At 40.7% G+C, this 26445-nt stretch overlaps 1 protein-coding gene across 1 annotated transcript in view; it reads right to left on the bottom strand.

Moving 5' to 3' along the window:
* CWH43 (cell wall biogenesis 43 C-terminal homolog) overlaps nucleotides 1-21964 on the bottom strand; it is a 29480-nt gene extending 7516 nt beyond the window's left edge. The window contains exons 1-11 of the mRNA XM_050896182.1: nucleotides 21922-21964; nucleotides 20752-20943; nucleotides 15866-15986; nucleotides 15571-15725; nucleotides 14046-14247; nucleotides 12947-13035; nucleotides 10783-11037; nucleotides 6928-7053; nucleotides 4655-4734; nucleotides 3212-3317; nucleotides 305-440 (exon numbers count right to left, since the gene is read on the bottom strand). Coding sequence (XP_050752139.1) covers nucleotides 305-440; nucleotides 3212-3317; nucleotides 4655-4734; nucleotides 6928-7053; nucleotides 10783-11037; nucleotides 12947-13035; nucleotides 14046-14247; nucleotides 15571-15725; nucleotides 15866-15986; nucleotides 20752-20943; nucleotides 21922-21964 — 1505 coding nt within the window. The remainder of the gene's footprint in view (nucleotides 1-304; nucleotides 441-3211; nucleotides 3318-4654; nucleotides 4735-6927; nucleotides 7054-10782; nucleotides 11038-12946; nucleotides 13036-14045; nucleotides 14248-15570; nucleotides 15726-15865; nucleotides 15987-20751; nucleotides 20944-21921) is intronic.
* Between the last annotated feature and the right edge of the window lie 4481 nt (nucleotides 21965-26445).

Here is a 26445-nt window from a genome sequence, read left to right as displayed (position 1 = left end):
GTACTTAGAATGCCAGACTTCCAAATCTGTACATTAAGGGGCAGGATGCCATTGTCTGCATCACCAAAGCTAAAGTAGCTTACTGGGGCAGGCACCAAAACCTGATCATTTTTAACAACAAGAAAATTTCATCTGCATTGCATTGTAATGCTAAGGAATCAAAGCATGTTCTTAAAGACAAGCTCCAACAAGTGATTACAGTGATTATTATTCCAATTATTCTTTACCCATGTTCTAGTGGAGTTAGTATTGGGTAGCGTATTTACATTTATTTACTGTCACTGTGCATATAAAGATGACTCACCCCCAAGTGTGATCTCTTGTGCTTGGACCAAAATCTGTGTAAAATCCTAGTCTTTCTCCTAGCCACATTGTGGGATCGTTGTTCCCAATGAATGGTTTAGAGGCATCACTCTCTATAATAGTGATAAAATCTGCATCTAAAATGGGGAATAAAAAAGAAAATCTTTGAAAATTTATAACTGTGACGTATAATTGTGATTTATAAATGACTACATAATGTCATAACTTCCTTTTTGATTACACAAGGATGGACACAAGCCCTTCAGGAGTCCATCAGGTCAAATCTTGCTGGCAACAAAGTCATGCCCAAACTTTTGGTCACTGTAGGCTACACAGCCTCTGCTGGAGAGATACTTAGTGTCTGGTTGCCATAGCTCCTCCCTGGTGCATAACCAGACACACACGACACTGCACAGTACAGCTGGCCTGCACATACCTAGCACACACCATTTCAAAAGCATTAGACATAATGTGCATACACAGATTAACAGCACAGTAGCGAGTCTACTGCTTTCAACTTCACGAACAAGCGCTACACAGCACATCTGCACTTACCTTCATCCACCAAATCCTATTCTGCTCCAAAGGGTCCTGTGCAAGAGGGAGCAGGCTGCTGCTGCCAAAACAATTAATCAGCCCATAGCAACCTAGCATCAGCCCCCAGGAACAGTAACAGAAAGGTTCCCAGATCTAGTGAATTGTCGACCATCCACAGCCACCTCACTTTCTCAGGGCACTGTGGTCCCTCCCTGTTTACATGCTGAGGTGTGGTTTTGTCAGGGGAACACGACAGGTTCCCCTGTATTTTAGCTGCAGGATACAGGAAGAGCTATGCGGTCCCTCAAGGAACTGACAGCTAAGAAAGACCTGCCCATGCCTGAAGGAAGGTGGAAGTCTGCAAGCTGGCCACAGGCTGGCTGAACCATCCAGGCTCAGCTTGAGCAGCAGGTCAGTATAGCTGCAGCAGCAAGTGCTCCCTTCTTGCTGTGATTATGCCCCCCTTGGAGTGCTCTCCTACTCTAGAAGGCAGATCGAGTCACCACTTCATCCACAGCCCTTCTATAAGGAATTAGGACCGCTTCATCCAGCACCACTCTTGCCTCGACATTTTTTGCTTTTGAAATGTCCTATTTAGCACTATGAAAGCAATGTTAGCAGGGAAAATGGTAGCTCAGAGTACTTTTAAGTGGATTCCTAGATTTTGGCTTCTACATCATTAGCGTACATGCTGGCCACAGAAACAATGACTGAAACCATTGAGAAGGGTTGATGTTGGTTCCCTTCAGGGCAGACAGGAGTTCCAGTCACAAAAGCCATTACATGTTGCATCTTGACTATTCCAACAGAGAGAAGATGAGCCCAAGGAATGCATACCACCACACCTTTAACGATAACCCCTATGCTGAAGAAGTTAGCCACTCTTTTCTCTGTGGCTCTCAAAATCAGCTACTGTTCCTTAGCAAACAAATTGTTTAAGAATCTCCAGCTCAACTCTGAATGCATTAACACATTTCCTGGAAATGTTAATGTGGTATTTTATATAACAATATACATGTAACATAAAACTCCAGAATACTGTTTCTAGCAATCAGGAATTAAGATTTATTTGTTTATATTTTGGAATTTGCTGCCTTTTTGACTTACCAATTGCTTCCTCTAGAAGTGATACTGCATTGCCACAAAGAAATGTTCAATGGACATAACCAGGTAATCCCTTTTTCTAATATTCATGAATTTAAACTACAAGTACCAGAAATAAATGCATTCATTACAGTTCATAAATAAATATGCAAAGATTAAATACCCAGACATGAGCTATGGAATCACATATGTACAAGAATGCCCCAAATTTCAATTCATCAAATGTCCCAGTTGTTTCCTCGTATCACTAGACAGCCTACATAGCTCAGCCCTCTGAACCTTTGCTCATGGGACAACGGAGTGAACGATGCACAAATCAGCCTGTTCCCTCTTCACTAACTCCTGGGCATCTCTGCCACAAAATCAAGGCTTGCACAGCAGCACCTGTGTCAGTGCCTTCCACTGCTTGGGTCTGTCAAGCCTGAGCTGCTCAGGAAAGCCTTGTGGTACATCACACCATAGGAGGAGAGGAGAACAACAAACACTGGAATGGCAGCATGGATGCTTCCTAATCTCCTGAGCTGCTTTACATCTTAAAGCGGCAGCTCCCAGTCTTCCCTTTATCATGGGTATCACAGAAAAAAAGTAACATCTACAAGCACCACTGGTCAATTCCTTTCAATGCACCCTGCAGCAGCACTAATCTTCGGTCAAAATTCTTCATTTCCTATAGCTAATTTCCCAACTAAAATCCTGTCCATGAGCAACAGGTTAGACACCCTTCTTCACAGTAAAATCATAACAACTCAACCAAGCTACAATCACTATTTTTCTTTTATACATTGCTCTGGCTCAGTGATGGAAACGGACTTGTCTTTTTCTCCTCTGTACACCTTGTTTAGGGCATTTTAATTTCAGACCCTTTCGGAATTATATAATGCTTCACATCTAAAAAAAATACAGAGAAGTTATAAAACATTAAATTTGATCTAAAAGGATACTTATCATTATTTCATTTATGCAAAGAATTTCTCTATAGACAAGTAACTCATCAGCAATACGAGAAAAAAATCCAAATAATAAACAAAGTGTTTCCTCCAACCAGAAACCTCTTTAAAATACATTTTAAAAAATTATCACCTCTGCAAATGGATTTTTAACAGAAGTGATTGTATTGGAACAGCTCACAAATTCAGGAGAAAGCCACTAGACACAGGTTCTTGTGTTAATGCAAGAATGGACTCAGTTACCCAGCAGGTGTTCTTGCTGCTGTCTCTTCAGATGAACCCTCTCAAATATAAATGAAGTGGGAAAAAAAAAATGTTACCTGTCTGATTAAGCAAATTAGCTGATCCTTCCAAATTAGACCATCCTTCATTGTCATATGCAAATCTGAAAGGCCAGATCATAGCAGAGAAGTCTCTTTTTGGAACCTCAAAAAAAAAAAATGGAAAAAAAGTCACGTACAATTTGACTTTTATGTATTATACCTTTGCAGTCAACAGCATCAGAAACATGGTGCCATAAAAGACAGGCAAGAAGAGATGTTTTAACCAATATATTTTTGTAATAAAGCTATCAGGATTACAAAAGTCTTTAGGTATTTTTTAGAAAAATCTGCTATTAACAAGAGGAGAAAAGTCATCATAGTTAAAATGAATTTTTACAAGTAACAGTAAATAAATGAACATGAAAGAGACTACGAATTTCTTCATCTTTCTAAGAGGAACTACCCACTTTTTTCCACATTATAAGGTACTACAAACCTGGATGAGTTCTAAAAAGAAAGACAATTGTATATGTCTGCGTGCATGTGTGAATACACACATGCATGTGGGCGCATACACACACACACACAATTTCTACTTAGCTCTTATCACCTTTTCTGCACTTTTCCTGCTTTTGTCATCAGTGATTTCTCTAACAAAAAAATTACCAACAGGAATACATGTCAAGAGCAAGTTTCAAAGGATTATTTCTGAACTGCCACCAGAAGAAAAAAGTCTAATTCATAATTGCAACCAACTGCATCAAAAATTCAATTTTATATTAGTAATCAATTAAATCATAGAATGGAAACATGTTAATTTATATCTGATCAAAACAGCTCTAATTTTGAATTAAAATTACTAAATAGGCAAGCAACACACTCGGACAACTTGTAAGTAATCTAAATGCTAAACTTTGCAAGCATTACACATCTTAATTGTTACTATCATTGCAATACCTAATTTTTCGCCAGATAGAAAACTGGAATCTTCTGATTTTTATCCAGTTTCCATAGCTAGTCTAAGTCTAATCTAAGTCAACCAACTTTTCAGAGAGGTTCAGTTCACAGTTATGCATATAAATATAGAAGTATGGAATTCCTTCAGCTGGAAGGAACCTCAGGAGGCTATCTGTTCAAACTTCCCTGATACAAGATCAGGCTGTCTAACAGCATTGTCCCATCAAGTTTTGAATACAATTCAAATAAACTCATTTATGAAAGTAACATTCAAATTGAATATATGAGGCAAGCTTATCTCAGTTTTTCAGAGTGTTTTTTTCCTTTATAGCAGCACTATAAATCTCCAAAGACCCAGACATTTCCTGTGTTCAATATGAATTTACAAATTAAACTTTTTGCATCTTCATTTCTGCATTAGTTTTGCTGAATACTTAGATACTGGTACAAAGACTTCTTCAGCACCAACCAACACACCTAAGATATCACATACGCATTTTACTGTATATTCAAAGTCACCATTTTCACAAACACACTACTCACCCCTTGGCCCAGCTTCTTCTGGTAAGTTTTATAACGTAGACCCAATCCTAGCAAACCAACACCAACAAGCAGCCACAATACTTGAAACAGAAAAACACAGAAAAGTTGTTTTTAAAGCAAGAGAAAATAATGTTATTATTGCAGTTAAACAGAACTGGGTACACTGTCATTCTAAGGTGTGCTATTCATAGAATGGGAAATGTATACATTTAAATTTCCACATATGCCAGTGATAACACCATTCCAAAGTAGAGTACTTAAGAATATCTATATGCGTGCAGAATATGTATATGTGTGCAGATACACTTATGTTCTCCAAAACACAACAGGCTGAGCAGATACAATATACCAAAACTCCTTGGAATATTTATGTAAAAATGATACCTGCTGAAGAATTCATTATAGGAAATGAGTAAGAGCATCACATAAACCTTCTAGTGTTTTCCTCTCTGTGTTCCAGGTATGCATTTGTAGTATATAATTTTCATTTTGTATTAATAAAATGTGTGGAAGAAGATTTAGTTTACTTCGCAAGCCTTTAGATGTCAGAAAGATGTGATCCCTGCCAGACCTCCAGAGCAGTCCTTCGTTTGACACATTCTTGGAAAGGCACTGTGGCTTCACAGAATGCAAATTCAGAGCTTTCCCATTGCTCCTGTAGCCTTCCAAATAACTGCAGTGGACACTTAAGAGCTCTCAGGGTTTGGTACATTGTAATTTGATGACCAAACCCCTCTGCAGTTATTTCATTTACACAGTGGCATACGCTATCTACAATGATTTCTGTAACTCCAGTTTATTCTTTCATCAAATCTTTTAACAGATATGTAATTATTTTTATGAAAGTTTTCTGGAACAATTTTTTGTAAAATTTAAATAAATTTTATCATGGATGATGTCAGAAGAAAGGACATGCTGTTTACATTAGCAAATGTCAAGCCATTTCATACTCTGCAAGATGCAAAGGTGCTTAAAGGGGAAGCTGAGAAAAAATACAAGTCTGGGCATGATGAAGAAGTACAAGAGTTACTGTTGTAATGTCACAAAATTAGCTGAGCAAGGGCTGTGCTTTGTGACAAACAGTATTTTGAAGTATTTACTCACTTTTATGAAATGTTTTTGAGGAGTAACATTCAAACCACTTGCATTGGTGCTCACGTTGCCTCTAACACACAAACTCTCAGGGGCCACATTCTTCTGGCCCCTGAGTATATAGGGTAAAGACCTTCATAAAGATTTCAGAAACAGCCCTGAAAAGTGGTGAAGCACTACTGTCTCCGCTTTCCAAATGAGGCAAAATGAGGTACGCAAACGATAAGTGATTTGATTCAAAGTCACAGAGGAAAAAAGGATGCAGGAATTTGAACCTTCAGCATCCTGTTCTCTGTAGGGTTAGCATGCCCTAACGCCTAGCAATTTTTTCCTTTATCAAACTTCACAATATTGACAGACTTTTTCCTTAGAAAAAGTGAGCTAACAATTAAAACAAATCTGAAGCTCAAATGATTGTAGAGAAATACTTGAAAACATCATTTGGATGGATTCCAGAGATTTAAAAGCCAAAAAGCGATAAAACCTCAAACATTTTAGTTTCTCTTCAAAACCTAAGGAAAAAAGCTGACCTCATACATATAATCTGGAAAGCTGGGATCCCTAGGCATAGTTTACAGGCAGGAGATGACAAAGGTTTCCTGAGGATAGACCTGGTCTGAACATGCAGCAAGGCGTCAGGATTGTGTCGTGATGTCAGCCACAACAGGCTTTGCAGGACTGCCTCCTCACGCAGGAGGCCAGCCCAGTCCCATCCCACTGCCAGCCAGCTCACACAGCCCTATAAAGGGTGTCACACTGAACTGCTTCAAAAATCAACATACCAAATTGGCTGAGAAATCATTCATATCTTTTGTACACACATGTAATAAATCCCAGGATCCAGAGAGGCCACCTCCTCAACCACCAAAATGAAATCACAAATGATGCCAAATCCATTTTCACATTTTCTTTTTTCCCCAGTTCATTTTTTTTTTGGTCTCCATTTAACACACCCCGTGAGGAATAGCCTCTCTCTCAACCATATAGTGAATCAGCTCCTCCGGTAGTATATGTCATCATTAAAACTGGACCTAGGACAATAGCAGCTACAAGTCTGGCTCTAAAACTAGCATCAAAAAAACATTTCTAAAACATCTGAGCAAAACACTCCACTGCATTACTCTTTTTCCTCAGACAGCATTCCTAGAGTCATGGAAGAAAGGAAGTAAAATTATACTTACGTAGTCTAATATAGTTTTTACTCTTTTTGAATAGTGGCTTTTGGTTGCTTTTCACTTCAAAGAAAGAGCTAAGGTCCTTCTTGGGTCCTGTTAGAAATTCTACCCCAATACATAACATTATAAACCCTGTAAAAATATAAGTCATTATTTTTTTCACAGAGCTTTAACATATTAAACATTGCTCATAAATGCACCATTTATAAACTCCCAGCCATTGTGTTACATTCAACCTTATGGCTCCAACAACAAAGACAATTCAAAGCACAAACACAGATAAATGCCATACCCAATGTAGTAATGCAGGCAATATGAGATTTATTGATAGAGAAGGTCCTTTTTATCATTGTCACAGTATTCACCTCAACTATGCCTGCAGCACTTCAAAAATTTTCAGTTTACATTGTTGTACTTGTTGACATAAGCATTGCTTCCAACAAAATGAGCTAACGACATTAAAAATGCCACTAATGATAAATATTTAAAACAAAAAATTCAAAATAGTAGTATTGCAATAAGAATTCAAAGCTAACAGATTGTTTAAAATGCCACTGAACATCTGTTTCACACAAAAATAATGAAGTTCAAAATTATATTGTTTGAGGGTTTTTTTTCAAATAAGCTGCTGCTAAGATTTAATACACCTCAAACAGCCTTATTAAGCCTGCTTTGTGCTGATGACTGAAGAGCAGACCTAATAGTAAAAGTATCTAGCCAAAGACCCCTTCACATCATGAACTCTACTCTGGACTACGGTGAGCTTCAAAATACAGTCCACCTTTCAGTCTTTCAGGCTGAGCACAAGGTGGGCTACTGACACTAATGTAACTTCCAGCAGTTCTTGCTCTCCCCTTGCAACCCAGCAGCCTAAGGATCATGATATTACCAGATAACTTTGTGGCCCCTAGCATCAGGCTGCACTGGGTGCTAACCGAGCAATCCTCTGAACCTGTCTCATTATTCGCTATGGAAATGAAGAGATATTTTAACTCCGCTGGTACTACTGGGTCCCACTACTGAACATTTTATCAAGTTTCTTCTGTTAGTGAAATATTTGTTTAAAGTCATGTTTTCCCTTCCTCTATTCATGTACCAATTGGGAGAACAATAAAAACAAAAATATTTTAATCCTTTGATCTGGGGCAAAGTAGCGAATCCTTCAGCAGACCTCCCCACCTTGGTATATCCTAACACCAACTTCCACAGAACCTCAAGCACACTTAGCCAGCACTCTCAAGCAAAGATTGATTTGCAGTACAGGTTCAGAGCATTACATCAAAAAGGCTAGCACATGGTAGATAAATTATGCTAAAATGCTTCCAGGCCCTTTTTGACAGCTACAACTCTCAGCTCAGCCCGGTGCTTTCAAAGTTTACTGGAATTAACCTGGACAAGAGCAATTAAGTTACACCTACATACTACAGAACCTTAAAATAACAGTTTGATGAAAAAATACATGGTTGATTCTAGATGTCTATTATCTTTGCAAATGAACTTCTCTGTCACCAAGATACAAGTAACACATTTTTATATAGGAACTACAAAAGCAATTGCTCAACAGTTTGTTCTAAAACAGTGTAAGCAGACTGCAGCAGGTTGGGAGGCCAGTTTAACATGGCAGCATCTTGTATTCTTGTGCTCCAGAGCCAACAGAAGCAGCTGTGCTTTTTAAGAATAGACAACTAAGCACATAGATACATTTTAAAAGCTAGTAAGCAACTCCAGTGCACTAACTGTTGCAATGCACTGTGATGGTATCTTTTCTTTTCAATAGATAGTTCAGACTAACAGTACAAGCTCTTTTCCCATCCCTTATGAGCGAAAGGATCCAACCACTTGCAAAGAAAACGTGGGAGCATAATGAATTGGATAAGAGCTCTGCTGGAGAAGGTGTATGTCCTTAATATCTTTGTGGCATAGTTAATTAACTATAGAAGTCATGTTTTATTTCAGAGTTATAGCTGAAGATGAAATAACAATTACTCAGTATTTTCTTACTGCCCTTGTTACATTAGTTGTAGTGAAAGTTTGCAAACCAGGAAGCTGGGTCTAGCGCAATGAAGAAGGGGGCACACACAAAACCTTTCCCAAAGGGAGATTCAAAGCCATTAAAGTGGATGGAAAACCAAGGATCCGACCCCTCAGCACTATGTTACATCACAGTGAAGCAGCACAGAAGTTCTGAATATAATGATCTTACTTTCATTGTCACTTTTCCTGGTGCAGTTCCCTACCCAAACTGCGGCAAGAGAAAGGCAGGATATTGGACAGGAGGAGAAAGCAAGAAATAGCACTTGCACCTGAAAGAAACCAGAAGAAAACAAGCAGTTTGCCAGAAAGCCAAGCTGTAAGGGTAAAAGCAGAGCAACAAATACACAATCTCATGGTATAATTTGCAAATCTTTGATAAGCAATGGGGTGGCATCAAAAAGACAGAAACTGGATTCTCAGATGGAATATAAACTCATGTAGTGTCATCAGCTGAGATGAGTTTAGTTCACAGTTTTCATTTTACCAAAGAGAAAGTTAGGGCCATCTCTGTGTTATTATCCAGTGATCATGCCAGGTGAGTTAATCACAAGTGTGTATTTCAAAGGAAGTGACAGAAAGGGATTTTATATAACAGCTTTTCTTTTGTCAAAGCGTTACTCAAGAAAGCATTTGACACTCCTCTACCACATGCCTTCTTCATATCACTTCAAAAAATAAAATTAAATTAACTGAGATAACTGTTTCTAAGGATCCCCCAGAGTGCTTTCAGAACAAAGAAAGCGGCAATAAATGTAATGGAACTCTCCTCAAAACATAACAAACTGAAACACTGCATGTGATTGCTGTAATATATGAAACACATGCGGAGAGTAAGAAACTGGAGTGACAGAAAGTGGTTGCAAAGACATTTACGAAATCTAAAACCATTGGGGCAACAAGTCAAGCATAGCATTCATTAATCCTTTTCAAACAAAATATAGGATAATGCGACACATTTTAAAATGTGCCACACATTTAGCCCAAGACAATGTTTGGCATTGTTCAAATATAATTAGTGAAATATGCTATTGAAACACATTAGTACCTATTGAGAAAATAATTCTGGAGACAAAACCAGAAAGGGTTGCTTTCATTTCCACCTCCCCACCTTCATCAAGGGATCATTTTGCTAAACCCTTTATATTTGCTCCCCTCAATTCTTCTTCACTGGCAAATACCTGACAATTTATTTTATTCCTCTCCTGTTCACACATTTCTGACACTGCAGGCTTATTATCGACATTCATCCAAACATGCTGGTGTGTTCACAAAGCATAAGGTAGAGCCACATGGAAATGAAACTTAGGTCTCAAATACAGACCAGCTAGATCAGCAGGATGCTTTACTTTGCCCCTCAGAGCAGGACTAAATAATGCACTGAATTATGTTACAGTCCCAGTAACACAACCTTCATAAACCCCTGAGTTTCCAGAAACTACATTGCTACCTGAGGTACCATACTGCTATCTTAGGTAGCTAGCATACAGCTGCATTCACACACTGGATTGCAGCCACATTTTTAGGGTGACTGATTAACAGATTTCTTCCTCAGTTGTGTACTGAGTTATCAGACTTTTTTCACTTTGCCATTTTCTCTCAACTGAATTCCTTTTTCTGTCCACATTTGAAACTATTTCTAACAGTAAAGAAACAAGTAGATTATTATTTGCATGTCTCACTAATTTTCTCATAGAAACTCTTACCATAGTAAATCAAAGAGCAGATGAGCATTTGGAAAGACTATTTATACACTAGATAGATACATTTTAAACAACCGGTTGAGGCTAAAGCAAGCATATTTGTATTTGTTCGTAGCCATAAACGTACCTAAAAGAAGATGGGAGCTTTCTCTAGCATAAATTCCTCCAGGCACAAATTTATAAGCTGTACACCATACACAGAAGAATAATTCAAGAACATATGCAAACATGGCTGTACTCATGGCTTTCCCAGGATGATGACAGCTAACAAAGTGTCCGGCCAGTTGGGGCCACACACGCATAGTAAAGACAGCAAGAATGTTGCCTGCAACAGCAGCACTCCAGGTGTGTAAATAAAGGAGACCAGCCGAAGATGCTAAACCTGTGAAGGGATAGAAAAGAATAGAGTAAGTAACAGTCAGGTATATTATCTGCCACTTTCTCTTTCACATTCTGTCTAGGAAAAAAAGAGCGTCTGGAAAATATAACTGTGCTTTGCAGCCATGAGGACTGCATCACTAGAAGGACAGTTATTCCCAATAGCCAAAGACAGCCTCTTACTTTTCCCAGTATCTCATTCTCTTAAAGATAGCCTATTCAGCTGAAAACAGTGCGGCAGAAAGACAGCAGAGAAACATCATCAAGAGCCAAAACTGAACAGTTTTTCTTACACAGAGCTCTCCCAGCACAACAGAGGGATAAGGCAGTTTTTAAGAGATTAACAGGTCTGCATGTTCTGAACTTCCTTTAACATAATATAGAAAGAATCAAATAGGTTAATGTGAAGAGAAAACATATCTTTCCCTGATCTTCTCTCCCTTTAGATAACCCTATGATGGGCAAGAAAACAACTATTAAATTTTACTAACTGCAAGATCCTTGAGTTACCACACTGTCCTTGACTATGGTGGGATTTGACCCCAAACAGAACATTAACAACCACAGAAACTCTCTGTAACAGGACAACTTCATTTTAAAACTGTATTGTAGGTAAGAAAATGTTTACTAACTTTCACATCATGATAGCAAATGTATAGAAATATTTTAAATATTTTACTCATACATCAAGGTTCTGAGCATTTTAGAATACGCTTGAATCAGCTAAAGAACCATTCTATACTTGTTTTAAATTAGCAATGTGCGTACATCAAAAATCAAATGCTCATACTCACATTACAATCTGCACACACATTTCTTATAACTAACATCTGCACCAAAAGGTAAATTATTTGGGCAACTGACAGTTTAAGCATTGCCAACTCTTGTGCCCTTATCGTGACTTTCCTGATATTTGGTATTTTATTTTGGTTCCTGACTAGGAGAAACTCAGTTTGCATTAAATTTCTTGTCTTCAAGGTTGTAAAAAATGACTTGAAAGTGTTGGCTCTAAAGTGCTCCAAAAGAGAAGGTGAATGAGAAAAAAGCAAAACATAACTCATCATTTCCTTTGGTCTCTGTATTTTGATATGTCCCAATTTATTATTAAACATTTGTAGGAAGTACTGCTTTTTCTTCTTGATATAAACATCTACCAACAATTAGCTAAGGCCAAAAAAGAAGCACATTTATGTTTTTTTTAAACAGCATTTATGCCACTAAATTTCACTCAGATGGGCCTACAAATTAAACCAAGCTGCATCCATCCATCCATGCTGAGAAGGTATGGAAAACACACCTCTCCACAGTTCAAGAGCAGAATTATTTCCATCTCCTCCTACTTGGCCATGCATAGCTTGCTCCACAGCATAGCTATACCATCCTGAAAATGGATGTCCAGATCCAGCACTTGAATTCCTCTTCCCACCACCCAAGACCCACTGTATGCAGACTGATTCACAAATATATTGCTCCAGCAGAACTGCTTTGATGTTCATACTATTTTACTGCCTGGAGATCTTGGCAACTAAGGAGACAGGAGGCAAGCTTGCCTCCAGGTGAACTGCTCATGAAATTACAAGTTATTGTGCCTCCTGCGGAATCGAGAGGCTTGTGTCATCTCAACCCCATAACCCTAGATGTAGCCTTACACAATGCAGACGGTGAGAATTAAGATGCTACCCACGGGAACAGAACCTCAACAGAGGCTTCTGAAGAGAACAACGCTGCTCTGCAATGGCCTGAAGACTTGGCGTGTAACCCTTAGTCAACTGGTCAGACGTGTATACTACAGCCAGTGACAAAGATGCTTTGATTAGCAATTGACTTTTCTGAGCTGTGGTGTAGGGTCAGAGGGCTTGAGTAAAGGGAATAAGGTAATAGAAACAAAAATTCTGCTCAGGATTTGCACCTACCTACAAGAAACCAGGCAAAACTGGTGACAGAAGACCAGCTCCAAAATGAAAGCATCAGTCCATGAGCCAAGCCCAACAGAACTGTACCTCTAATACAACAATAAGGAAAAAGAAATCATACATTAATATAATTTTATAAACACCTGGTAGTGAAAAAGAAACTTCTAGACATACAGACAAGGATGCTTGGTAATATTTGATAATCCCTTTATTTTAAACAGAGCTCAATTTGAGCACAAAATATCTTTGTCTCACACCCTGCTACATTTTCTCCCCTTTACTGGATGTAAAAAACATCCACTTGAAAATAATGGAAGTTTATCATAATGTATAAGCGAGCTATATTCAGCAGCAGAAGCACTCCACTGAAATACTGGGTACAAAAGGCAAAAAGAACTCAGAGAAAATGAGAGGGAGGAATCCACCCCAAACAGAAGTATTTTCTTCATGTCAAATAGGGGATCCTACAGCATCTAACACTGCTATCAGTCTCGGGTATCTCTTGTGTACACTAATTCCAAATTATTAACTACCTCACCTGCCACTACATGTAGTTGACTCAGAATAACTAATCTGGTCCCTTTCTAGATTCTGGAACCCAGGTGAGCAACACACAGCATTAAGACTAAATTCTTACTAACCAAAACTTCTATAGAAGTATATATTTTAATATTGCACACAGTTTCCTTTTTTTTATCTGCATGCATCTCTGATGTACACTATTTCCTACCATCTCCTCTCTGAAGTCAACTACTAGATTCATTTACTGCGTATTATAGATGCACTTCATTCATAAGTCCTTGAACCTCAGTCCTAATTTAAAAATTGTTTTGCAATGTGGCAAATCAAGTTTTATATTGCTGAAATAAAAATCATTCTGTATGAGAAAATTTTAACATTTATTGGTATAGACACAATGCTCAGAGGTATCTGAAAGCAAGGATACATCCACAAGTCCTCTGTGTGAAGCACCTTGTACCCACTTTATTCCATATAAGTTCTTACACCATCGTCTGGTTGAGTTCTGATTTGTCACCCATTACAGCACTGGCTTTTGATTACTGTTTTGTTCAAATAATAATAATAAAAAACCACTTACCCATATGGATTAGGATCTGGACCTGTATGTGGATGTCCACTTACTGTCCATCTAGAAATTAACGAGACCTCCCCAAATAACCACAGGGTGAGGAACATGAGGCTGCCAAAAGCAATCCCTGACAAAAGCCAATGAGGGTGGGAAACAGTCTCTCTAACTGCATTACCAGTTTTGTTTGCTTCTTGTTTCCTCTTGTCTCCACCTAGAATGAGAATAGAAATATAGCCGAGTAAACTGTCAAATCCTATTAGAAAGGGTTACTGAGAAAAAGAAATAGCCAAGATCGCAAAATTACCAGAATAAATTACTGGCTCAGACACAAAAGCTAACTTATCTGATCGTTCGTGGAAACTGATATGACAAAAAATCTCTAATAACATTCCTAGGTCTGTCAGGAAAAGCTACTCACCTTAATTGTACAAAAATGGCAACCTGCCATTATTCTTCACACTACTGGAATTTAAATAATTAAATTGGCTTTGAAAATCAGCAGAAAAGTTACTAGAATTTGTTCAGAGGATTCTCTTCTCTGAAACTGTAAACTCTGATAAGAACAAAACCCGACACTTCCAAAGAAGACAAAAATAAACTCCCTTCTCTTCTCCTTTTTCTGTGCACTTTAGAGCCTCTCTCACCTAAGGAGAAAGCAGCACCTTTAATTGCATAGACATTTTGCTTTGTCACCTAGGAAGAAGACAGATTCCCTTCCTAATCTCCTGCAGTAGATTCCCCTTCTAAATTATGATGAAAGCTCAGCCTTAATTTATGTCATGTAACGCAAGTCTACAAACAATACACATGATGTCAATTTATACCCACTTACACATAGATAAGGTCTTATCTTTCAATTAATTCATTGAGGTTATACTGAGAAGCAAAGAACTTCTGAGGATTTAACATGAGCTGCCTTAACTAATCAACCCAGCCTCGCTGTCTTCCTTGGCAATACTACCTTCACAGTTTTCAACTGTGCTTAGCCTATGCCAGCCCCCACTGCTGTGTACGCTGTCCAGACGCTGCAAGAACTCAGGCAAATTTTCACCACGACAACTTGTCCACTCTTCCAATTCTTTCTGTTTATTTTGCCACATCAGCGCTTCCCCAGCTTTATCCTGTCTCCCCTTCTCTGTCAAAGGATATGCACTGGCAGAGAAACTCAAAGAGCAGACTGAATTAAGAAAATAACAGAAATACCACAGATGTTTCATGTTGGAATAAGGGTAACCCATTCTGGTTTTATAGGTCTAGGTTATGCCTTTGCATTACTGTCACGTTATTGATACTGCAATTAGTTGGCAGTTCCAACACCAACTTACTACAGCTTGTATGAATTGTGATATTGATTCTGCCATGTTATGGGCAGATGGAAGTACCCCACGGTTTCTAAAGTCTGCAATGTTCATGCATCAGGTCTAAAAACAGACTATACTGGGGAAAAAACCCAAAGAATAAAAACCCAGTGACACACAGATAGGTATACCTTAGGATGTTTTCATAACTGCCATCTTTGCTGTAATATGCTTACCTGAATAAATTCGCTCCACTGCCGCTATAAAACCAATTGTCATTATGACAGTATTGGCAGCTTGTGAACTCCAGACTGGGTTTAGTGATGTATACCAGATGCGAAGAACAAGGAGCATTATCTTGCCTAGCATGAAGCCCCATATCCTGATGAATCTATAAGAATCAGTTTTTGAAATAGTGATGCATTTGAGGGGGGAAAAAAAAAAAATCTTAACTTCTCGGGGGAAAAAAAAAGAAAACACCTTTTAATATAAAGAAATGTCAGTTACAATCCCATCAGTATAAGAAAATACCTTTGTAAACTGTTTCCTGACCACCATGTTACTGTTTGAACCAGCAATGAGGAGGAAACACCTGCAGCCAAGATGAATAGTCTAATTGAAGCATTTGGTGCCTGGTATGATGCTAAGCTTCCTACAAACAAACACACGCATACAGAGGTTGTTTTAATAGGCAATAGAGATCAGGTAATAAGGATTTCCTGTGCATTAGTTCAATCTTGTCTGTAATTTGGATGGCTACACTATTCATCTGAAAACACATGACACTACACATTTTTAAACAAACCAAAGAAATGTAGGTATGGATAGAAACTGGGTATATTTGACATTATAGCAGTTACCATTTTCAGGAAAAAAAATAACATGAAGCAATTATCCAAGACTGCAGTGATTGCCTTAATTTAAGTACTTATGGTCTTCGATTCCATAAATAGGATATATGGATAAAATATCTAAGCATACCGATATTCCTAGACAGTGCACTTACATAACTCAAAAGCCATAAAAATTTATGCATGGTGACTGCTCCTTTCTAAAAAGGATATGGCTGTTGCCACAGTGCATTTACATAACTCAAAAGCCATAAAAGTAAGTGCACTGTGGCAACAGCCATATCCTTTTTAAAAAGGAGCAGTCACCATACATTGTACAAGGATTAGTAGGCAATTGCCTTAGTGGGTGTGAACAAGGCTTTCTCTGGCCCAGTATCTGGTCTCAGAGTGGTCATTAGCAGCCTGTGTCATCTTGTTATTGGAAACCGTCACTCTCCCAGTCACGGAAAGAGACCGTGCACATCCATCTCCATCATTTCCCAGGGCACAGTGACCTCACCTTTATCAGCAGTTTTAAACTCTGCTAGCAGGTTTCCGATTCAAGTAACTATGGGTCACACACATTCTTGTAACTTCAGTCAGTGTGGCAAATTCTGGCCCAGGACCCGTGACAAACAGCAGGAGAAGCAACAACGTTTTGCTACCAGCCATTTGCTAAGTGAGTATGAGTCAAACTTGAGGAGACGTTAAGCAAGGAAGGCCAGAAATGGAGCTGCTGATTCTGGCAATGCATGTCAGGAATCTTCCAACTGTCTATCTGCTTATTCTGCTCAAAGTAAAAGATGCAAAGCTTAGAGCAAAGATGGTAAAATGAAATCAATGTGTAGTGAAAATGTACTTGTATGGACTTTAGCAGAGGTTGCATGTACAATGCACACAGATTTTTATCGCTAAATTGTGCTGAAATCCACAACTCTGCCTCTTCAAATCTTTCATCACTCGTGCCAGCCAGATTAAAGCTAGTGTGGGTTTGCCTACTTACAGTAGACACACCTTTTGCTGTTGAGCAAGTACACCCAAAACATAAATATATCTATCCAAACACACAAATCTACTGTGTGTTGTCTGAAGACATAGATTCAAATAGACACTACCACAGCGGTAGTTCATTGTTGGGTTGTTTTTTTTAAATAGAACACAAAATCAAGTAGTATAAAAGGATACAGAAACGAAAACAAAAGTTGTGGAGAAAATAAAGCTTCCTGAAAAGGCAAAAAGAAAGATGATGATGAATAAGGGAAGAGCCTTTTCCATCAAAAATAAAAAAACCCAACCCCCTAAATATTCTGGTTTCAGCTAAGCATAAAGAATTTCCAGATTTTTTTATTGTGAAATTGAAGACTGAATATTGCCAGTGGAATGGGGTGGAGCATGCATGGGGTAGATTGTTCTGCCTGATTTTGTTCAACAAGCCCCAGAGGAAGGCCATGGCTTTTCTGAGAAGTGAAAAAGACCAAAAAGAGAAAGAAGGAAGAAGTGCCTAGGTATGTGTTGGGTTTGTGTGGTGGGGGTTTTGGCAGTGGGGGAGGGGCTACAGGGGTGGCTCCTGTGAGAAGGTGCTAGAAGCTTCCCGGGCTCTAAGACAGACCCGCCTCTGGCCAAGGCCGAGCCCATCAGCAGTGGTGGTAGCGCCCCTGTGATAGCAAAATTAAGAAGGGGAAAAAGACTGTTGAAAAACCTGCAGCGGAGAGAGGAGTGGGATGTGAGAGAAACAACCATGCAGACACCGAGGTCAGTGAAGAAGGAGAGGGAGGAGGTGTGCCAGAGCAGAGATTCCCCTGCAGCCCATGGAGGTTAACGGTGAAGCAGAGATTCCCCTGCAGCCCATGGAGGACCCCACGCCAGAACAGGTGGCTGGGCCCGGAGAAGGCCGTGACTCCGTGGGAAAGCCCACGCTGGAGCAGTTCGTGGAAGACTGCAGTGCTTGGAAAGGACTTGAGTTGGAGAAACTCATGGAGGGCTGACCCCCATGAGAGGGGCCCCACGCTGGAGCAGGGGAAGAGTGTGAGGAGTCCTCCCCCTGAGGAGGAAGGAGCGGCAGAAACAGCGTGTGATGAACTGACCGCCACCCCCATTCCCCATCCGCCTGTGCTGCTGGGGGGGGCGGAGGTAGAGGTATCAGGAGCAAAGCTGAGCCTGGGAAGAAGGGAGAGGTGGGGGGAAGGTGTGTTTTTAAGATATGGTTCTATTTCTCATCATGCTACTCTGATTTGATTGGTAACAAATTAAATGATTGGGTTTTTGCCCCCAAGTGGAGTCTGTTTTGCCTGTGACCATAACTGGTGAGTGATCCCTCCCTGTCCTTGCCTTGACTCACAAGCCTTTCGTTATATTTTCTCCTCCCCATCCCACCAGCAGAGAGGAGTGAGTGAGCGGCTGCATGGTGCTTTGTTGCCGGCTGGGCCTAAATCACGACAAGTTATGAAGAAGGAAGGAAAGCAGGAAGAATTGTGGAATAGGAGAAACAGCAGCACAGTATGATAGGACAGGAAGAATTTAAAAGACAGAATGAAGTGATGAGAACCAAGTAAAAAGATAACATATGGGAAGTGAAGTCCAGCCCAGTGCTGCCTGTGCAAGGGCATCTGGATAACCTGAGAACCTGCAGTAGGGAGGCAAGTAAAGAGTGAGAGTTACCATTGGCTGCTGAACTCCTTGCTGGAGACAAAGAGGGTGAGGAACATGCTCTTACATCTTCCCCAAATGCTAATGCTCACTGTAGGGCAACAGGTAAGGAGAATACAGAGTAAGTACAGTAGAGCTGGGAGACAATACGGTGTAGACGTGCCAAGGGACGGACAATGTTAGGAGTGTTTGGGAGATGGAAACAGCAGGAGGGTATGGTCACTGGGGGAACAGTTCCTGTTCAGGCAGGAACGAAGAGGAGATCGTATCTGTGTACAGCAATGCTCAGGTTAGCCCAGGCTGAGGATGCGTACAGCTTGTCTCCCCGTGCTCTGAGTCCTTCTATGACCACCTCCATTAACACATCCTTTCCCCAGATTACTACTGAAGGTGCTAGCTTTTTGTTTGTAGTTAATATCTTCAGGAGCTTGCGATGCAGGTGAAGCAGAGAGGCATAAACCAACAGACTTTACACACCATTATAGGCCTGTCACTGCTCTTTACTTAGCAGAACAAAAATTACACACATTTAAGCGATTTCCATCTCTTTTGGTAAAGTGAACTAGTAAACACAGCAAGATGATCTGAAGGACTAATCTTAAAAAAACATGGCAAATTTTGTGTTACTGAGATATCTGAAGGAAGGCAAGGTGCAATTTGAAATGCTTACACTCATTACTAGTGTCTAAATTAGCAGATCTTGTAGAAAGCAATACACTGAGCACTGCTGCAGGAAGCTGAAGTGGATGATTCTGCTCACTGAAAAGCTTATTAAAAAAACAACAAAAAAAAGTATTAGGATGGATATGATGGAAAGAGTAGAAAAAGAAAAGAACATGGTAAAACTATTCTTCATCTAAACTGATGACGCCAACAAATTGTGTTCAGTTCTAGTATCTTTCTAGAGATAAAGAACCAGAATTCTTTAAAAAAAAAAAAATCATGCAGGGGAAGTAAATAAGATGATCCTGTTCTGTCTTCTAACAGTAAAAGAGGAAAATTATATGGAAAGTGATTCTCTGATTATCATCTTATATTGATAAATGAGGAGCCAGGAACTGCTGCTTCTGAAATATATCACTCAGCAGCAGCATTTTCCCTGTATGCAGAAGGGAGACCCTTGTCTCTTGCGAGTTCATCCAGGTGTAGCAAACTCATTAGCAATAACTTGCTTCTGAACATGGGCTGTAGCTGCCAAACCTTCTCCCAACAAACTTTCAGAAAATCAACAAGAGCTAAGACTTGCACCAGTTAGCTGAAGACCCAAGAGGGAATCCCAGCAAGTCTTGGTTTAGGGAGGAGCATGTGGCATGGGTAGTGAGGCAGCCTTATCTTGAATTTAAGATCAAACTTTCTTCCTGTGCAACTGACAATATGAGAGCCATCTCACATTTAGGATGAGCCTATAATCCCATCAATACACTACAGGCCTATAGATAGATTTAATTAAAAAAAAATATTCTTAAAAGAAAAAAATGCTTCAGAAACTATGTCTACCAAAAAAGAATGTTTCGCTCGCAGCAGATTACTTTTATAATAGCCCCAAGCTGTTCTGTAACGTCTTGTCCCTACCCACTGTCACAGACACAGAACTGCTATACAAAAAACACCTGCTCTGCCGATCTCTGTGCAATACTGAAAACATTTTTCCTATTAGGCATGACTTCTACTAATTTAAAAGCTTCTAGAAATAAAAGTGAAATGAGATTTGTCTTTAATTATGCAGTACTGTTCTAAAAACCAACACAATGGATACAAACAATATTCCTCTGACCATCTCTAAAAGCTTGAGAGAAAAAGAAAAGCATGAGTTTGGGAGAGCAAGAACTTCTTATTCCTGTCTCTTTTCAGAATCATCTGAATTTTGAGGCAATTTGGAATGTTTATTCTTATGCCTTGATACCAAGATGGAATCTATAACTCACTACAGTGCATACTCACCAACCATAGTCAGTCTCAGAAGGGCTAGGACATACTTATTGTTAGCCAACCTCCAAAAAGGGCCAATTATCAAGAATATTGGAGAAAAGAAGGCAACAGCAAAAACTTCTAGACCCGTGAGTGCCAGTGTCTGAAGGGGGAAGTAATAGATCATCGGTGGCAGTGCATGGTAAAGAGACCAACAAATGTAGCCTAAAAAAAAAAAAAAAAAAAAAAAAAACACAGAAAAAACCCACATCATATATTTTCAACAGCATGTTTTCCTGGAGATTACTTAAAAATACACCATTTTATACTTCCAAATGTAGACTATCAAATATATTTGAAAGTAGTTCAAGTAACAATAGCCACTTCTGTGAAGAAATATTTGCTGTTTCAAGTTAAATAAATACATATTCCCAGGAAATAGAACGATGAGAAGAAAACAGCTCTTCCCCCACTCAAGACAGTAGTTCCTACTTTGATCTTCAGCGAAGGAGTCCTCCATCTAGGAAGGGGTTAGTGTTCAGAGGGAACAATGCTGGCTAAGTAAGTAGTCCACCGACAGCCTCAGGGCTCCTCAAAGACAGATCGGTGGCTAAATGCATTATTCTAGTAAACGGGCGTGCCGCTCTCCCCTGAAGACACTCTACCTAGGCACACTAGCACTGCGCCACGGTTTTCTATACGTTTTGCAGGCGATGCACCGAGCACCTGAGCCCGCAGTCCCGCGGGAACTGGGGCCTGGTGACCACCCTCAGCGCTGTGCCTTGCTCAGGGCAGCACAGCACACTTCAGTCCCGGCTCTACAAACACCTGCACAAACACTTAGCTGAGAGCACGCAACAAATCCTAGGCTGATCCAAGAGACACAAGGCATTCCAGCACGAGAAGGGAAAAAAAGAACCCAGAGAAGAACACTCAGCAGTGACCATTATTGACTCATTTCCAGCGGAGGAGCTTTTCACCGGCAACACCTCCCCACGTACGGTAAGCCCCCACGACACCCTGCCGGGGCTGCCCCGCTACAGGCGCCGGCCGTTCCCGGGAGAGACCTCAGCGCTGCTCTGCCGCAGGGCTCCCAAGCGGGGCTGAAGCACACCGACCGGTGCCGTTAACCGCCTCCCGGGCACCGCGGCCCCTCACAGCCCCCCGCCCCCAGCCCCGTCGGTCGGCACCGCCGCCACCTACCCAGGAGGCTCTCCGAGAGAACGGCCTTCCACAGAGGGACCATCGCCCCGCCACGCTGCCCGTCTCGGCTTAGCTCGGTGGGGGCTTCGGCCCTCTCGCCCGGAGCCGAGTCCCGAGTGCCCGGCAGGGCGCGGCGCCGCCGCCCGTCCCGCCTCACGGAGCCCGCCCGGCACGCGGCCGCCGGGGCGCGGGCGCCACAGTGCCGCCTGGCGGAGCGCCCCGGCCGTGACGGGGCGGCAGAGGGGGGAGCCGCTTCCCCGGGACCGGGGCGGTGCGGCCCGCGGCCCTGGGGTTGCACGGCCGCGAGGAGCGGCAGGGAGGAAGCCTGCCAGATAGGGGCGATGGCGCGGTGCTGGCCTGCGGCCTGGGGGGGCCAGGGCTGGGTGCGAGGGACGTCTGCAGGCCGCCGCTGTTCAACCCACCAGCCTTGGCCCGTGTGCCGTCGCTGACAGAAATGGCGGCTCCCTCAGGCCTCTCGCTGCTGAGGGCCGAGTTTCCCTTTCATTCCTGTGCTTTGGCTGGCGAGGGAGAGGAGTCACCCTCTGCCCGAGCCTGCAGGGTGGCTGCGGAGCAGGCTGAGCCCTAGCAAAGCCCCGCGGACCCGGTGGCTGTGCGGCCACGCAGCTGCTCGTGTGGCAGGGCCCGCACAGAGATGGCACTGTGGCTAGAGAGGATGGCGTGGTGGGAGGTGACTGTGAAGAGATGTTCAGTTAAACCAGGCATTTCTTCTTTGAGGTCAGCCTGTATGGCCAGAGTTTATTCTTCACAGCCCTGCAACAAGGAACGGTGAATGGATCTCGTCCGTTCGCTGCTGTGTTACCAAAGGAGCGTTTGTCCACTGGATAGTCACACCAGCAAGTAAGAAAAATAGAATCAAAAGGTTGTCATCCCACAAGCTGATGGGGAAAAGAGGAGCTGACCCACTTGCTGGTTGTATAAATACATGGTTGATTAACTGTTATTGCATGAGGCTTGGGGGAGGGGGTGTCCAGATTAGTGCTGTGCTCACCTTAATGAAATGTGTGTTGGTTTATAGCAGAGTAAGGACTTCTGATAAGCAATCCTGTCTGCAAAGAGCACCAAAAGAAGCATTTAGTTTGCTGAGATTCCTGGGCTGAAGCTTAAGCCACTATGTTTGTTAATTTTAGAAGAAACCCTGAGTTAAATCAACCCAGCCATGATCACAGCTGCCAAGTTCTGGCAAAAGGGTTACATAAGCAAAATCTGAATTTTAGAATTTCATTTTTGGCAGGAATAGTAAATTTGTAACTAAGAATGAAAAAGTCCTTTTGCTGTTGGAATGTGTCATCTTCTTAAGTTTTATTAATCTTCATACAGTACCCTATGAAACTGCCAGCTGTATCTTCTCATTTGTGTTAAAACTAGTGTCCCATTCTAAATAAACCTTATGATATGCATTTTCTTTCCCTTGCCCGTGAAACTCCAAATCCATAGGAGTAAACTGTAAACACCTGACACCTATATGACCTATTACTAGCAATAAATTCCTGTCAACTTTTTGGGGACACCGTACGAAACTAAAGTTTGTCCCAGTAGTCTCACAATCAAGTAATTAATTTACCCTGCAGTATAATGGGGTTTGACTAGCTACAATAACTCTGTTCAATTTTGGCTGCTATTTGAAAACATATATATGTTTCAAATGTCCACAAAAGAATTGAAGTATTTTGATGGAAAAATCGACCTCTCTAGGGGAGGAAGAATGAGACTTACAGGTTTAATGACCTTTCTCTTTTCTCCAAGTTCCGTGTCACTAAAGGCATCTTTCTTCATTTAAGGAAAGTCATACCAGAATAGTCACCAAGTTCACTTATCGCTGGTTTAGGATTATGCAAGTGATGACACCATTTCATCTTGCTGTGGTGTGACGCAAGTGGAACTTGTAAGATGAGATCCTTGGTCAGAGTGTTGGAGATATGCGAGAAACAAAAACAAAGGATGCTATTTAGTTAACGAGGCGTGACCTTGAGAAGAGAAACAAGATGACACCATAAGTCAGTGGGTAAAGACATACCAAGATAAGCACAGGGGCAATCAAAGAGCTACTTGAACTGCGAGTGAACTATCCTAATTAACATACTAGAAAACCCACCCTTGAGTAGGGAGAGCCCCCTACCAACAGAAGCCCCTTCCTCACAGAACATGCGCAGTAAAAAAGGAGGACACTGCGACTTTAAGTGGAGATGAGACTTGCGAGAACCAATAGGAATGAGAGTAACTAAGAAAAACTGTAAAAATACTGATAACTGTTGCTTGAAAGGTATAAAATGCTTTACCGTGTGTCAACCAGGTGTGCTAGCTTTGTGGAGTTACCACCTAGCACCCATCTCTGCGCAGACATGAAATAAACAAATATCTCGGCTCTGTGTGTTAATCGGCTTTTTTGCACACCGGGTGAAAGAATCCTGATTTTTGGGACAACAAGAGTAAACCCAGAACATGGCTGCTTTTGTAGCTGCGTAGTAAGAGTGTGAGGCTCACAGGATGTATTCAGCCAATAAATATTTGAAACAATTTTGCAACACTTTTTGTAATTACAGTATCTTGCTTCAGGGTTCAGAGGTGGAGTTCCAGTAAAACCAGACACGACTGGAATCATGAACCTGACGTCCTTGTGTGGCTTCCATTAAACTCATAATGCAATGAAAATAATGCAATTCCTGATAAATTTAACCATTGTATTCTGGCTACTCTCTCTGAGATTCTTAGTAACTACTAAGTTGGGCTTCAAATATAACAAAGTTCCATCCCAGACACACAGATAAGCATCAGAGCGCAAGAGGAGGGAGTTTTCAGGTGTAATGTGTTTTGAAATGAAAACAGGCATGTCTTAAATACAAAAGTCAATGCTTAAAGGTGCTTCATTACACATACATGTGTAGGAATGCCTTTCACTACTTTTTTTTTTTTTATTCTTGCAGTGCCACATGTCTAGCTGATAAAAAATAAAGCAATAGGATTTGATCTGTACAAGAATACAATGATGGCAAACCAGCAAAACCAAGATAGCATACTACAGTAGGAGTTTCCACTCACAGAAAAAGGAGCATCTTCATTTTAGAATAGTATTTAATATACCCTTAACCTAAGGCAGACATAAAAAATTATCTGAATTTAACAGAAAATAAATTACAGCCCCATAATTATATTGGTATTGACAGGGGTAAACATCTCTAAAGTTAGTGATTGAAAAAACCAATGCTTTATTTGGGTTCAAACTATAAAACAAGCATGTTTTGAAACCCAAAATAAACACATGGAATTTAAAAGAACTGTCAGACACCTGGGAGAAATTGTCCTTGCATATTGCCCGGTAGAGATGTGCCTGAATGGGCATGATTAAGAAGTGGAAGAAAGTGCCAGAGAAATAGAGGAAAAAAGCATAAAAGTATGAACAGAAATTAGGATTAAGAAAGCGACTCTGGAAAAAAGCTGGGGTGGGTGAGTTTACAGTTTGGCACCTGCCACAGTCACAGTGGAAACACAAAGACTTGCAGGTCATTAGATGCCTATTCTGTTTGCACAACAGTGTAAAGCTTCATAATCATTACCTTTACACCTGTTATGCAAAACTCTATATGCATATTCATATTCAACATTAATGTGGTTGTCATTTTCTCAAGGTTACAGTACGTTGGCTACAAAATACTGTTCATTTGTTACACCTGGGCTGAAGTGTAACCTCATCTCTTGTAAATTAGCCCTAAAAGACAGGACTAATAAATATTGAGACTCGCTAAATACCTTTTTCAGTAAAATTTTCCGTGGGACATGGTGCACGAACATTACCCCAGAGTAATTCCAGTAATGTACTCCGTATAATAGGTCTTGATTAATTTCAATATGTATTAGAAATGGCAGGTACAATCAAGTCTGATTACAGGATCTAAGCACCTATAACCCCGTTGAAATCAGCTAGTGTTGCAGGTCTTTACTGTAGAAAAGAAATTACGCATATAGCTGTGCAGCCTAAGAGAAGAGAAAACTCTGGGGCCATTTTACTGGCTTCTTCACGCTGAGAAGTGGAAATCCTAAACCTTGAACATCTGATAATTGTCAGCCATTCATTTCTACTAAAAGATAGGCCAGACCAAATGGAACGTAGAAATAAGTACATGCAAGAATCAGCCAGGACATAGAAAACTATTACACGATTTCTTGTATGTAGTGAGGACAGCTTAATGTTTTACTCAGAAGTATGTTGACTGTTTCCTGCTGTGACTTTTGATGTCTTTTTATTCACCCTTAACTCCTACTCCCATTAGCATGAGAACAATGCCCTACAGTGTAATTCTTATGCGGTTTTCTATGCTCTAAATGTTTTTATTACTGATACATTTTTGTAACCGCACTGTGCTTCCATTACTCCAGGTCTTTGTTTCTCAGGGAATTTTTAAGCAATTAACAGTCTTTGTGATTTTATAATGGACAAACAAACCATATTTATCACACTTGGTAATAGGTCCTCCTTCTCTCGTGCTGTTTGCGTACATGGAGTGTTTC

This window comes from Gymnogyps californianus, chromosome 4 (genome assembly GCF_018139145.2).
Source record: "Gymnogyps californianus isolate 813 chromosome 4, ASM1813914v2, whole genome shotgun sequence".
NCBI lineage: Eukaryota > Metazoa > Chordata > Aves > Accipitriformes > Cathartidae > Gymnogyps > Gymnogyps californianus.
The sequence above is the reverse complement of the archived record's forward strand: the minus strand, read 5'-3'. Positions and strand labels throughout refer to the sequence as shown.